The sequence below is a fragment of the Haplochromis burtoni genome, unplaced genomic scaffold (assembly GCF_018398535.1).
Source record: "Haplochromis burtoni strain Fernald_Lab_line unplaced genomic scaffold, NCSU_Asbu1 Contig_320, whole genome shotgun sequence".
Lineage (NCBI taxonomy): Eukaryota > Metazoa > Chordata > Actinopteri > Cichliformes > Cichlidae > Haplochromis > Haplochromis burtoni.
Window position 1 is genome coordinate 486,377 of NW_024582681.1, and position 13,026 is coordinate 499,402.

Genomic DNA, 13,026 nt, shown 5'->3' on the forward strand with positions numbered 1-13,026 from the left:
GTGTTTTTCTGTGCGCTGGAAATTACCTTAATCTGAGCGCTTTGATAATGTCAGAGAGAAAAATGTTTGGTATTTTTCATAACAAGGATGTGGGGAGTGACGAAGGGCTAATACCTGCTACAGTGAGAGGTAACAGTACAGGTAAGGCTCCCTGCTGCTCTGGATATTTCTGATACTATCTAAACAAGCTGAATGGGTTTTATTGCAAGATTTCGTTTGGCGGGTCACCAAGATGCTTACCTGGCTCAGACACAGGTGTGCACATTCTCAGGTTTATTTTTATAGTTTCTACCACAGGGTGCAGCGATAAGAAATGATGCCCAGGTGTGTTTAATCCAGGTGTGTGAAATCGGAGTGTTTGATCCAGATGTTCTGTGTCCTACGGCTCCTCTTTCCAACGTATATCCCACGCATGTTACACGTTCACGTCTTCAGCCACACAATAAGACCCCCTCCTCCCCCCTTCCTTCCGTTTCCCACGGAAGCCCCTCCCTGTTAGCCGTTAGCTCGGTAGCCGGACAGCAGCTGGAGAAGCCGGGAAACGGAGCAGAGAATCCAGAAGAACCGGAGGACATGATACCGGCCAAGGACGACAGAGGACCGCGGTGATCGGACAGCGAGCCTCCTGCCGCATTAACCCACTTCCTGGTGCGTTAAAGCGGCAGAAAGCGTCCGAGGAGCGCAGGAAAAACTGGGAACCCCCTGCGAGTATCCCGGCGCTCCTCCGCCGCTCCATTGGAGCTTCGTACCCGGAGAAAAGGTCCGGAGAAGCGGACAGGGGGTCTCTGAGTGCGTTCGGCTTCAGTTTTAAAGACTTCTAAACAAAGTTTAACATCAGCTGTTAGTATGTTAATAAGTCAGTTTTCCTGCAATTCCAAAGGAAGCTGCCGTTATCTTTTTAGCACGCTAGCTTCATTTCCCTTTAATTTAGACGGGAGCAGCGGCTAGTGTTAGCATAGTTTGAAACTTAAAGTGCCACAAGCCGTTTTAACTTTTTAAAACAGTTTTTAAACATCTTAAAGTGCTTTAAAGCTATATTTAAACCGTTTCGTGTGTTTTAAGGTTTTGTGACGTGATTAGATAGTTTGAAGGAAGTCTGAAAAGTTTTGAAGCGTCCTAGAAGGAAGTAGTGAAGATGTTGGAAATATGCTTGGAACGTGTTTTGGAAAGTCTTGGAAAGTTTTTGAGTTAGCTTTAGCAGATTGAAGCTAATGTTTATAGTTTAAATCACTTTAAAGCCAAGGAGGAAGTGAGTGTTTCACACCTGATGGTTTCATTTCTGTTGTCGGACAGTTTGAATTTTTCTGTGTTGGAGGTGAAATCACCCTGTTCTGGTTTCTGAGGATTTCAGCGGTTTTTAGAGGGTTGTTAGAGAGTATAAAATGGGTTATGAGGTTTCAGGCTGTGGCTTTAGCAGAGTAAACATATCCTGCTCAATTTGTTCAGAGGTTTAGAAGTGACTTTGGGAGATGTCGAGGTTTGAAGAGTTTGTTTCAGATCATCTATTTGTTATGAACCTGCTGATATTTCTGTCTCTCCATAGACGGCCATGCTATCAGTGCCCGCTAATCCACGCTGTTAAACACAAAGACTGAGATCCAGGATGGGGTTCGGTCGGGATCTAAGGAATTCCCACGAGGGATTATTGAAGCTGCAGGACTGGGAGTTAAAGGTCTGATATAGCCTCAAATACTCAAAGAGCTCAACATGTTTCCACCTGCGGAGATCACTATCAGAGGGGTGCAGTTCACAGTCTGACCTGTGGTGGGCACTGTTTATACAGACTGTAATTAAAGATAGATACAGTTCCTCTCATGTCCAGCAGGGGCAGCATTGAGTCAGTCCCCACGTACTTCCATTTAAAACTTTGCAGCAGAAATAAACATGTCTACAGACTAATACACAAAATTTGGGGTCTCTATAGATAATTTCCTGGTTTAATACACCCGTACGAGGGCAAATGTTTATATAATGTTTATATAACACTTTTTTTAAAAGTTTGTATAGTAAAGTTTGTTGGAGCCTTTAGGAGCATTTTTAATTATGTTAATTTATATGGCTGCTGTGAGGTTACTGTACTAACAGGGCTGAGAAGGGTGATCTTCAGTTTTGAGAGTGAAATTTGAAGATTTTGATTTAATATTACACAGCATTAAGTAAATCTGCCCTCTCGGACAAATATGGTCACTTCCTTAATCAAATAAATAACATAGCACCTTCCAAAATGCTAACGTTGAGACTCCAAAAATCAGTGTGTCACAGTGGCCAGGTCCATCTTTTATCTACATTCTGTGTCAAACACCTGTCTTTTGTGTGATGTCATTATTCTGCGCCTCCTTCTCTCCACTCGTCACTTCTTGTCTGGTTCACTCTTGCTGCCTGCCTTCTAGCTGCTGGAGACGGTGAAGCGCTTCATGACGCTGCGGGTGAAAAGTGATAAAGAGTATGCCTCTCTGCTGCTCAGCATGACGCAGCAGATGGAGAAACAAGAAACTGCCGACTATGTCAGCACCGTGAGTAAGGTGAGTGGCTCAGTTGTCGGTTTAATGGGAGGGGCAAAGCATGTGGACCAGTCTAAGTGTGTGTGTGTTTGTGTCCCAGTCGTGGTCGCAGGTGATTCGTCAGACGGAGGCGTTGGGTCGGATAATGAGAAGTCACGCCGACGATCTGAACTCGGGGCCACTGCACCGTCTCGCCACGCTGATCCGGGACAAGCAGCAGGTGAAGAAGAGCTACCAAAGTCTTCATCAGCAGCTGGAGAGCCACATCCACAAGGTGTGCAGGGGGAGGGGCAGCAGACTGAGTCAGAGCCTTAGCTAAAAGTTAGTTTCCTGTTGGTGCATAATATAAGCACGCCAGGGCTTTTACAAGCATGTTGGACTGAGTGAGCTCACCTGAGCACGTCTCTTAGGTTTCATCAGCTTTTAAATAATTTCAATTAATTAAAAATGAATCATTATGATGTCATCCACCATTTAAATTTATAGGCATGTGGTTAAGATTTCATTCGTTACTTCTCGGTATGATTATGGTTGCTAGGTAACCAGGACTGACCTGGATAAGTTGAAGGTGACGTATCGTCAGTTGAGCCGTGATGCCAGCAACGCCAAAGAGAAATACAGAGAGGCTGTAGCCAAAGGTGAGTCCCTGAAATCCTCTTTGTTACACTGTCCTTTGTTACACTGTCCTTTGTTACACTGTCCTTTTGACTCCTCCCTAACAGTCTCTCACTTCCAATTAAAGGCCGTGAGGTGGAGCGTGCCCGCGACCGTTATGACAAGGCTATGGGGAAGCTCCACAACCTTCACAACCAGTATGTGCTCGCGGTGTGCAGCGCCCGGACGCAGCAGGATGAACACCGCTGCCATGCCGCACCCGCCCTGCTGGACGCTCTGCAGAGGATGCAGGAAGACATGACACTTGCCCTGTGAGTCACATGACCACTGTCACACCATCTCATACCTATCTATTACTGCAGTAAAAATATTCTGGAAGAGTACTGTCAGCTACTTTTTGTGTGTGTATTGGTGCAGGAAAAGTATTCTTGAGGAGTACTGTGAGATCAGCAGTCTTCTCTCTGAGGAGATCGTGAAGGTCCATCAGGAGATTGCGGCAGCAGTTGAGCAGATCGATCCTCTTGCCGAGTATCAGCACTTCATCGACGCCTACAGGTCAGCTCACACCTGTTGGACAGGACACCTCTTTGTCCGGGTTGCACTGGTAACCACCTGCCTACCTCTCTTAGGTCTCCGGAGACGCCAGAGGCAACTGTGGAGTTTGACGCATCTCTTTCGGAGGAGATCGACAACCTGCCGGCCAATGAGATTTTGTGGAACACGCTGACAGCCGAAAGCTTGAGAGCCAAGTGCGTTTTTCAAACTTTCATTTCAGTGTTTGCCGTAACCCACCAAACTAAAAGCTTGTAGTACCTGTTAGTATCTGATTTTGGTGAGCGCAGAGCTCTGTGATTTCTGCCTGGAGTCCTGAGCACCACTCTGCCTGCTTTGGCCTGTTTGGCTTTAGGGTCGGTGTGATCGGGGGTGGTGTACTTAGTGGAGTTACACCACTGTCTTTGTGTGTATGTGGGTGTGGCTATTAACCCTTGTTTTAATTGCCTTTAGGTTGTCGTCGGCAACAGAGGAGCTGCAGCTGACTCAGCAGAATCTGCAGGGCAAGGAGGCGTTGGCTGACGACCTGGACAACAAAATCCAGACGAGTCAGCAGAGCGCGGAGAAGAAGAGCGAGTGAGTGCGAGGAGGTGGAGTCAGAGCTTTCTCTTTCTCTCTCTCTCTCTGTCTCTGACTGTCTGTGTCTCTCGCCCTCAGCTGCGTCCTGCTGCTCAGTCAGAAACTCTCTCTCCTCGAGCTTCGGCACGCTGTCCAATCACTGCGCAGCTCAGAGGCAAGCCTTGCCTCCCAGAAGGCCTTGCTCGACGCCAAGATGGCAGATGCTGCTGCTTCCCCTCCCCCACCACCACCACCCCCCGCACTGCCATACGAGGACGATACTCGCTCTGTCGGATCAACTGTAAATATTCAATTATTAGTTTCCATTTATCGATTAGAACTGACAAGAAGAGATTCCTTTTCACAAGCGTTTTTTCCACATTTAACATTTGAATGTAGCGCTCTGGATTAAGTGTGTGTGTGTGTGTTTGGTGTGTGTGTGTGTGTGTGTGTGTGTGTGTGTGTGTGTGTGTGTTTTCAGGACAAAGTGAAGGACCGTGGATCTCGGTTCGACACTCTTCGTCACTCTCTGGCTGGGATGATTCGATCTCCCAAAGCAATGCTGGGCTCCTCTACCTCGGTAAGACTTTTCAACACTGAACCCGTTTATATCTCAACAGAATCACTGAACCCACTGTTGACACAAGTCATATAAAACCAGGTCTCTGGTCTGGGAGAGCTTCAGAAAAACCTGAGACTGTTTATCCCCTTTTCCATTAGCACCTACTAGAGTCAGCTTGACTTGCCTCGACTTGTATTCCATTACAATGGAGTACCACCTAATGTGCACGAGGTTGTTATTAGCAATGTGACCGAGCATCCTGTGATGTATTTTGTATGAACATGAAAAGCCTGAAAACCATGGCAAGCTGTGGCGAGCCAACCCGAGTAGGTACTAATGGACAACAGGCTTATGTAGCTGCACTTGTCATGTTGCCTTTCCCGGACAGCAGAGGTGAAGGAAGCCTCCAGAGGACAGAGGAGTCTTGATTAGCCTGTGGGAGTCCAGATAGATCTGACAGGAAGCAGCTAATCAGAGAGTGACTCTGGCATTAGCCAAAGCTGTAACTGAGGTGTGGAAGGAGTTTGTCCAACTTGCTTACCTGTGCTTTGTGGACTCATTCAGCTACATCTCTTGGGCAGTCCTCTAGAGGGTGCTTTGGAAGTAAGAGCCTTCTAGCTCGTAGTTGCGTGCATTCAGCCCCTGTACGGCCTCAATGAGGGCTTGGTGGTGGTGGTGGTGCTGCACTTCACTGGGGCTGCCCTTTGTTACTGATGCTGTTCAAAACTTTTACGGATAGAGACAGGGTAACAAAGGGAGTGCTCGTGGATTTCAGGGACTTGGCTTTGGCACCGCCTCTTTGAATTTCTCATTGGCATTTCTGGCATCACGGGTCAACTGATTCACGTCACCTTCAGCTTCTCCAGAGAATGAGAATGAGCAGCTCCATGTGTGAGGCCATGTTCTCACTCTAGGTATTGGAGGCTTAGGGTCCTTGGTTGGAGGAGTTTCGGTATCTTAGAGAGAGCAGAGTGGAAGAGTGACTGATGGAGCGGTTGCTGTAGGGATGTGTGGATGCTGTGCTGATCCTTACTAAGGTGTTTAATCTCCAACTGGGAGAAGATCCAGGACACCTAAGAGATCATTAGTCTCATCTGGTTTGGAAACGCCTCGGTTTCCCCCAAATAGAGCTGGAGGAGGTGGGGGGAGAGGGCGGTCTAAATCAGAGGTGGAAGGATCAGATTATATTGGAGATTTTTCTTCTTCTGCATCTCTGCAGCAGTTCTTTGATGTGATCCCCACATCGGAACGCCCTCTAGCAGAGCAAGAGTGGTACCACGGCGCCATCCCCCGCATTGAGGCTCAAGAGTTACTACGGCAACAGGGAGACTTCCTCGTTAGGGAGAGCCATGGCAAACCGGGCGAGTATGTCCTGTCTGTGTTTTCTGACGATCAGAGACGTCACTTCATCATCCAGTATGCTGATGTATGTGCGATTACACACACACACTTCATCATCCAATATATCGACATATATTCACACACAGTAACCCGGTGTGTGTGTGTGTGTGTCTCTCTCTCATACGTTAAGCTAATGTCTCTCATCCTCTCTGGTAGAATCAGTACCGTTTTGAGGGGACGGGCTTCGCCACCATCCCTCAGCTCATTGAGCATCACTTCACCACCAAGCAAGTCATTACCAAGAAGTCTGGAGTCGTGCTGCAAAACCCCGTTGTAAAGGTAGCCCCTCCTACACCCACATACAGTTGTGCATTAAGGTTAGTTATCATGATGGTATTTGGTGCTCACTGGCTGTTTTTTCTCTGCAGGATAAGAAGTGGATCCTGAACCATGAGGATGTGGTGCTGGGGGACCTGCTGGGAAAGGTGAGGCATCTACCTGTCCTTATACTCATCTTTCACTCACCGCCTTCATTTCCCGTGGTTCGTTGCTGTCTTTATTACAGGGTAACTTTGGCGAGGTGTACAAAGGGACTCTGCAACGAGACAAAACACCGGTCGCCGTGAAAACGTGTAAAGAGGATTTGCTTCCAGAGCTGAAGATCCGCTTTCTGTCTGAGGCCAGGTGAGCCCTTCATGCAAGCACCATCAACATCATCATCATCATCATCATCAACAAATCAGTCAGTAGCAAATCAATCAAACAGTTTTTACACCACATATCGGGAAACAGCCCAAATGTCTGTCTGTGTACTCCCTGTCAAACTTGGGTTGTTATGTCAGCATCTAATCGGGCGATGTCAGACGTCCTTTTCTCCCTTTCCTGCTGGAATGTCGGTATTCCCAGAGCAGTAATCCCTCCATAGTCTCCTCCCATCTCAACAGGTCCAGAGTTTTCCGCCTTCAGGTAGAAACCCTGAAGGTGGAAAACAGGAAACCCTCTTCTATACCCGCTGAGTCCGAGCTGAATGTTAAGGGCACGGTTTTGACCTTCAGATCTCCTTTGACATTCTCCGTAATTGTCTGAAGAAATATCAGAAGGCTGTTAAAACTGCAAAAGCCTCCTTCCTGTCAGAGATCATCGCGATTAATAGCCATAAGCCACAGGTCCTTTTTAGCATTTTTAACTCGTTAATAAATCCACTCTCCACCCAGACCGAGACCTCCCAAGCTCTATGCGAAAAATTCCTAAACTATCTTTCTGATAAGACCACAGCATTAAGATCCTCATATCTACCCACTGAAGACACATCCTTAATGTCCGAATCCCTGGCGGTACTAGAACAGTTTGAATCTGTCTCCTTTTCGACCCTTAAGGAAATAATAGCCCAAACGTAAAATTCTAATTCCCGCCATGATGTGCTTCCATCTCGCATTATTAAAAATGCCCTGAACACTTATGGACCTTGGATTTTACTTTTAATGACTTCATCACTGCTATCAGGCAGCGTCCCCGCTATGTTTAAACATGCAGTTATCCAACCTATTATTAAGAAAAGTAATCTTGACCCAAATGTCCTCTCAAACTATAGGCCGATATCTAAACTCCCCTTTATGGCTAAAGTTTTAGAGAAAATTGTTCTTAAGCAATTGCAATCTTTCTTAGAGGCAAATGGAATCAATGAAAAATTCCAGTCTGGTTTTAAACCCCACCACAGTACCGAGACAGCCTTACTGAGAGTTTTTAATGATCTCCTCGTAACTGTTGATACAGGGCGCCCTGTGGTTTTAGTTCTTTTAGACTTGTCCTCTGCTTTTGATACGGTCGACCATGATATTCTCCTTTCAAGGCTTGAACATGTAGTTGGTCTTAGAGGCAAAGTACTCTCGTGGTTTAAATCATACCTAACTGAGAGGTCTTTCTCTGTCTCTATGGGAAATCACTCTTCCTCCTCTGCACCTCTCCGTTGTGGTGTGCCCCAGGGGTCTGTGTTAAGTCCCACGCTGTTCTCTCTCTATCTGCTACCCCTGGGAAAATTTTTCAGGAACCACAATATCTCTTTCCACTGCTATGCGGATGATATCCAAATCTACTTCCCTCTAGACCTGGATCTCCAATCCCCGCTATTGCCGTTGCTTAACTGCCTGTGTGACGTCAAAGACTGGCTACTGCATAATTTGCTCACCCTCAACAAAAATAAAACAGAAATGATCGTCTTTGGTAGCCACATGCCGTTGAAACAGCTATCGGGGACCTTAGGTTCTTATGCCAGTCATCTATCGTCTACTGTAAGAAATCTTGGAGTAGTGATGGACAGTTCCCTCAAATTGGATAAGCAAGTGGCTGCAGTAGTAAAACCAGCTTCTTCCAACTACGCCAAATTTCGAAGGCAATGCCTTACCTACAACACAAGGACCTTGAAAGGCTCATTCATGCTTTTATAACCTCTAGGCTGGACTATTGTAATTCTCTTTACCTAGGCCTGCAACTGTCCCTCATCCAACGCCTACAATTAGTCCAGAATGCCGCTGCACGCCTTTTAAGCGGCACTAGAAGACAGGATCATATCACTCCTATTCTAGCTAACCTTCATTGGCTTCCTGTCAAATACCGTATTGTTTTTAAAATCCTTCTATACACTTTTAAAATTTTAAATAACCTGGCACCTAGCTATCTGATTGACCTTCTTAATTTATATATCCCCACAAGGGCACTCAGATCCTCTAATCAGGGGCTCCTAATGCAACCAATGTCTTGACTAAAGACGAAAGGGGATCGTGCCTTTGCTTTTGCTGCACCAAAACTTTGGAACAGCTTGCCGGTTGATGTCCGTGCGTCGGAAACTACTCAATCTTTCAAATCACGGTTAAAAACCCATTTGTTTAAGCTCGCCTTTCAAACCACTTAGTATAATTTCCTCCCGGTTCGTGCTTGTTGTAATATTACCATCCTATAACTGTATTTTTTGTTGTTGACTGTCCTCTTTTGTTGTAAATCTGCAAATATGGCTCGTCTGTGAAGCACTTTGTTGTACCTGTGACTTTTAAATGTGCTATAGAAATAAAATTGAAATTGAAATTGACTTTGGAAGCCAAACCTGAACCCTGAATCATTATCCACGGTGCCAGAAGAGAAGAAGAGAAAATTATAAAGCAAGTTCAGAAAGTTCAACCCATCTATCAGCCTCAGGAACAGAAAGATGTGAGTTTAAAAACCCGGAAAAAGGCTCATCACACCAAGGTCGACTTGCGCTCCTCCAGTCAGATCCTCCTGGATTTGGTATTTACAGTAACAGTCAGTAGGTGGAGCTCTCAGCTCTGATGTCCAAGAAGTGATGGTCATTAGGGTTGTCTCAAACTGTAGATGGGACAGTCAGAGAAAGGCCAAAACTACATCGCACCTCTTCTCCATAAGGGAGGCTGAGCAGGGTGATACCTGATCACAGCTTTGGTCCTTGTGTTAAAGAAAGGATCTGTCATGCAGTTCTGCCGCTCCACTGGTTCTGTCTCAGAACTCTACATGACATTAAAGACATGGATCAAAAAGGAGCTCCCCCTAGCATTCACCCCTCACTCTCTGTTTAAGTTTGCCAGGACTCTGCTGAGGCTTCACCGCCTTCTAATCCTCCTCAGCGCTCAGCTCATCTTCAGCCAAGCGTATTACACGTGGCCTTAGATCAGATGATACAATGCAATCAGTGACCTCTGACCTTTCGGGAGTGAGGTGGATTGAGGTGCTTATGACCTTCCATACCTCCAACACTTTTTTTTTAGAGCAGGCTGATGACCCCGTGACACCTACAGGTTTCTCTGGATTTCACCCAAAGACTCTGAGAGGATCGGGCACTTTGACCTGTTACCTGACCTTAGTCAGTGACCCCGAGTCTTACACAGACAACCCGCCTGAGGAAAACTCTGAACCAGAGGCACTGTGAGTATCCCACACCTGCCCAGAGTCCCGCCTCCTCCAGGAGTTTGTACCAGAAAGAGAAGCATGGGATAGTTACCTCTAACCAAAGAAAGAGGTGATGATCACATTCAGAAATTAATTAAACAGAGTGAGAAATATAAAAAATGGCCTCTCTGGTTGGCTTAACACTTACTCTGCTCTCTGATTGGCTGAACGCTCACTCTGCTCCTCTCTGATTGGCTGCAGAATCCTGAAGCAGTATGACCACCCGAACATTGTGAAGCTGATTGGGGTTTGTACCCAGCGACAGCCGATCTACATTGTCATGGAGCTCGTTCCTGGTGGGTGAAGCTTAAATTGAGTGAACTTGTATTGTTATTGGTCAGTTTCTAACAGGTGTGTCTTATGAGTCCAGGTGGAGACTTTCTGTCATTCCTGAGAAAGAAGAAGGATGAGCTGAAGACCAAACAGCTGCTTCGCTTTGCAGTTGATGCTGCGGCCGGGATGGCGTACCTGGAGAGCAAAAACTGCATCCATAGGTAACCACGGTTACGGCGGGGTTATAAAACCCGTCAAAACTTTGCAGAGACTTGTTCTTGCCATCAAACTCGGAGTGAGTTCAAAGTTTAAGTATTTTCTGAGTTTAACCATCGTGTATGCGCGTGTGTGTGTCTGTGTGTGTGTGTGTCTGTGTGCATCTCAGGGACCTGGCAGCGAGGAACTGTCTTGTCGGGGATAACAGCGTGCTGAAGATCAGTGACTTTGGGATGAGTCGTCAGGAGGATGACGGCATTTATTCTTCTTCTGGACTCAAACAGATCCCCATAAAATGGACTGCACCTGAGGCGCTCAACTATGGTAACACACACACACCTGTACCTGAGATGCCTGTTGATTTTTAAAGAAGCTGTTGAGTCTGTGACAGAAGTTAATAAAAACAGAGCAGAGAGTGGCTGCTGACTGTGCTGCGCTGTGATTGGGCGCTGCAGGTCGTTACAGCTCAGAGAGCGATGTGTGGAGTTACGGTATCCTCCTGTGGGAAACCTTCAGTCTGGGTGTATGTCCTTACCCGGGGATGACCAATCAGCAGGCTCGAGAACAGGTGGAGAAAGGTAAACACTCAGATAATCAATCAGCTGCATCACAAAATCAGTGATATCATCAAGTGGTGACCATGTGTTCCTGGTTGCTAGGTTACAGGATGGCTTGCCCTCAACGTTGCCCTGACGATGTGTACAAAGTGATGCAGCGCTGCTGGCAGTACAGCCCCGAGGACCGGCCCAAGTTCTCCGAGCTGCAGCGGGACCTTGCCGCTATTAAGAAGAAGTGATGAGATTGATGAGGCCAGTCTGAGGACACTCCCTTAAAGTGTAAGATCGCCAATCGCAGACTCCGAGATCAGAACACGAAACACTGCATTACAGGAAGGACGCCAGCCTCGAGTCAAGAAACTGAATGAGTAATTGATCGATCGATCTACACTAAATGATAAACAGAGTAAACAAACACTGAATCAATAACAACACTACAAACAAACAGAAGCTGCTAAAATGTTTGTGCAAGCTTTTTTTTTTTTTTTTTTTTTTTTAAACTCAAATATTTCTATTTTTTAGTTGAAACGATGTGAAGCCTCCTTCTGTTATAACGGCCACACATCCTTCCCTTTGACCATCAGCTCTGAACACTAAAACTGTTTTATTTAATTTATTTTTTTTATTTCTGCCATTAATCTGAAGAAGCTTTTAGTTGGGAAAATCTGAAAGATCTAAAAGACCGAAACCGCGTGCGGTAACTGAGCCCACATGTCATTGATATCAGTTTAAACTTAATTGAAGACACTAACTTAAACAAAACAAAAATGTGTTCCAACAAAAACTAAAAACACTAAAAAAATAAAAATGTTTACATCCTTTTTTAGGGGGCGGGGTTTCTCTGCACATCACTGCTGATTGGTTAATAGCACATGATGCACAGTTTCATCACACAGACCACGTCCACAAGCTTTTTCTTTTTTTTTTTTTTCCCAGAAAGTTTCTTTGACCAAACAGTTTGGATTTTTATCACCAGCACTTTGTATATTTTCGGGTTGCTATGTGTTCAGACTAAAAGAACTGTGAGTAGTGTTTGGTAAGCATCACTTCTTGGACATCAGAGCTGAGAGCTCCACCTACTGACTGTTACTGTAAATACAAGTTTTTCTGAGTTCCGACACTAATCGTCTTTTTAAAATATTATTGTTGTACCTTTATTATGAAAATAAACTGTATGAAAATAAGCCAGTGTTTGATGCCCATTCAAAATGCTGGAACAGCACAAATGCAGTCCAGAGGTGTAGTTCAGCATTTACAGCTACACCACTGAGTTGCTTTTCACCTATCAGCCAAAGAGGCCATGCCTCTATGCAGACTTTAAGCAGGTGAGTTAAGGAGTAAATTGGCTATAACGAACTGAGCCCTAAGTGATGCCCGATAGTCATAACTGTGGTGATGTGTTGCTCAAGAACAACATCTGCTGGATTTTAAAGACATTGCAGGTAACCTGGATGAAGAAGGTGGAGAGGGTCTGAAGAAGGTTCGTTCTGGACATCAAATCATGATGAATGGTTCTTGTTTACATAACTAGGATAAAGCGCTAACTGAATGAGAGAAGTGTATTTATTTAAATTAAGTTGATTATAAGAAAAAGATAATGCAGAATTTGAGGAAGTATAAGTGAACAATGTGAGTGGAGAAGACACATTTATGTGCAAATAAAATAATGTTAATACATTTGAAAAAAGCAACTGCTCAGTTCTCGTCTGAGTTAAAAGTGGAAACGGGACCTTATTTAGCATTTTGGTATCAAAATTTTTACAGACTTGAAAAAAAATTATGTTTAGTGGATTGTACACTAGATCATAATTGAGCCAAAAATGTAAACTGTCAAACAGCACCAGAGATGGCCTCCTGTCACCATGAATACACATGAGTCTAAATGTTTTCTTCCCAT

The 13,026-nt window shown here is 45.3% G+C and overlaps 1 protein-coding gene across 7 annotated transcripts; it reads left to right on the forward strand.

Moving 5' to 3' along the window:
- Positions 1-465: 465 nt before the first annotated feature.
- fer (fer (fps/fes related) tyrosine kinase) lies at positions 466-12,313 on the forward strand. 7 transcript variants are annotated; one of them, XM_005942561.3, is made up of 20 exons: positions 467-789; positions 1,544-1,672; positions 2,391-2,522; positions 2,602-2,775; positions 3,040-3,139; positions 3,244-3,427; positions 3,507-3,671; positions 3,746-3,865; positions 4,122-4,244; positions 4,326-4,527; positions 4,708-4,806; positions 6,008-6,214; positions 6,346-6,468; positions 6,558-6,614; positions 6,695-6,813; positions 10,285-10,379; positions 10,454-10,577; positions 10,742-10,896; positions 11,028-11,150; positions 11,232-12,313. In XM_005942561.3, the coding sequence occupies exons 2-20, from the start codon at positions 1,604-1,606 to the stop codon at positions 11,366-11,368; spliced, it is 2,508 nt and encodes an 835-aa protein (XP_005942623.1). In that variant the 5' UTR covers positions 467-789; positions 1,544-1,603; the 3' UTR covers positions 11,369-12,313. The 7 variants fall into 7 exon arrangements, with proteins under 7 accessions (XP_042084311.1, XP_005942623.1, XP_005942622.1 ...); XM_005942560.3 differs by having other exon boundaries at positions 467-760; XM_005942562.3 differs by having other exon boundaries at positions 467-760; positions 6,011-6,214.
- The last annotated feature ends 713 nt before the right edge of the window (positions 12,314-13,026 follow it).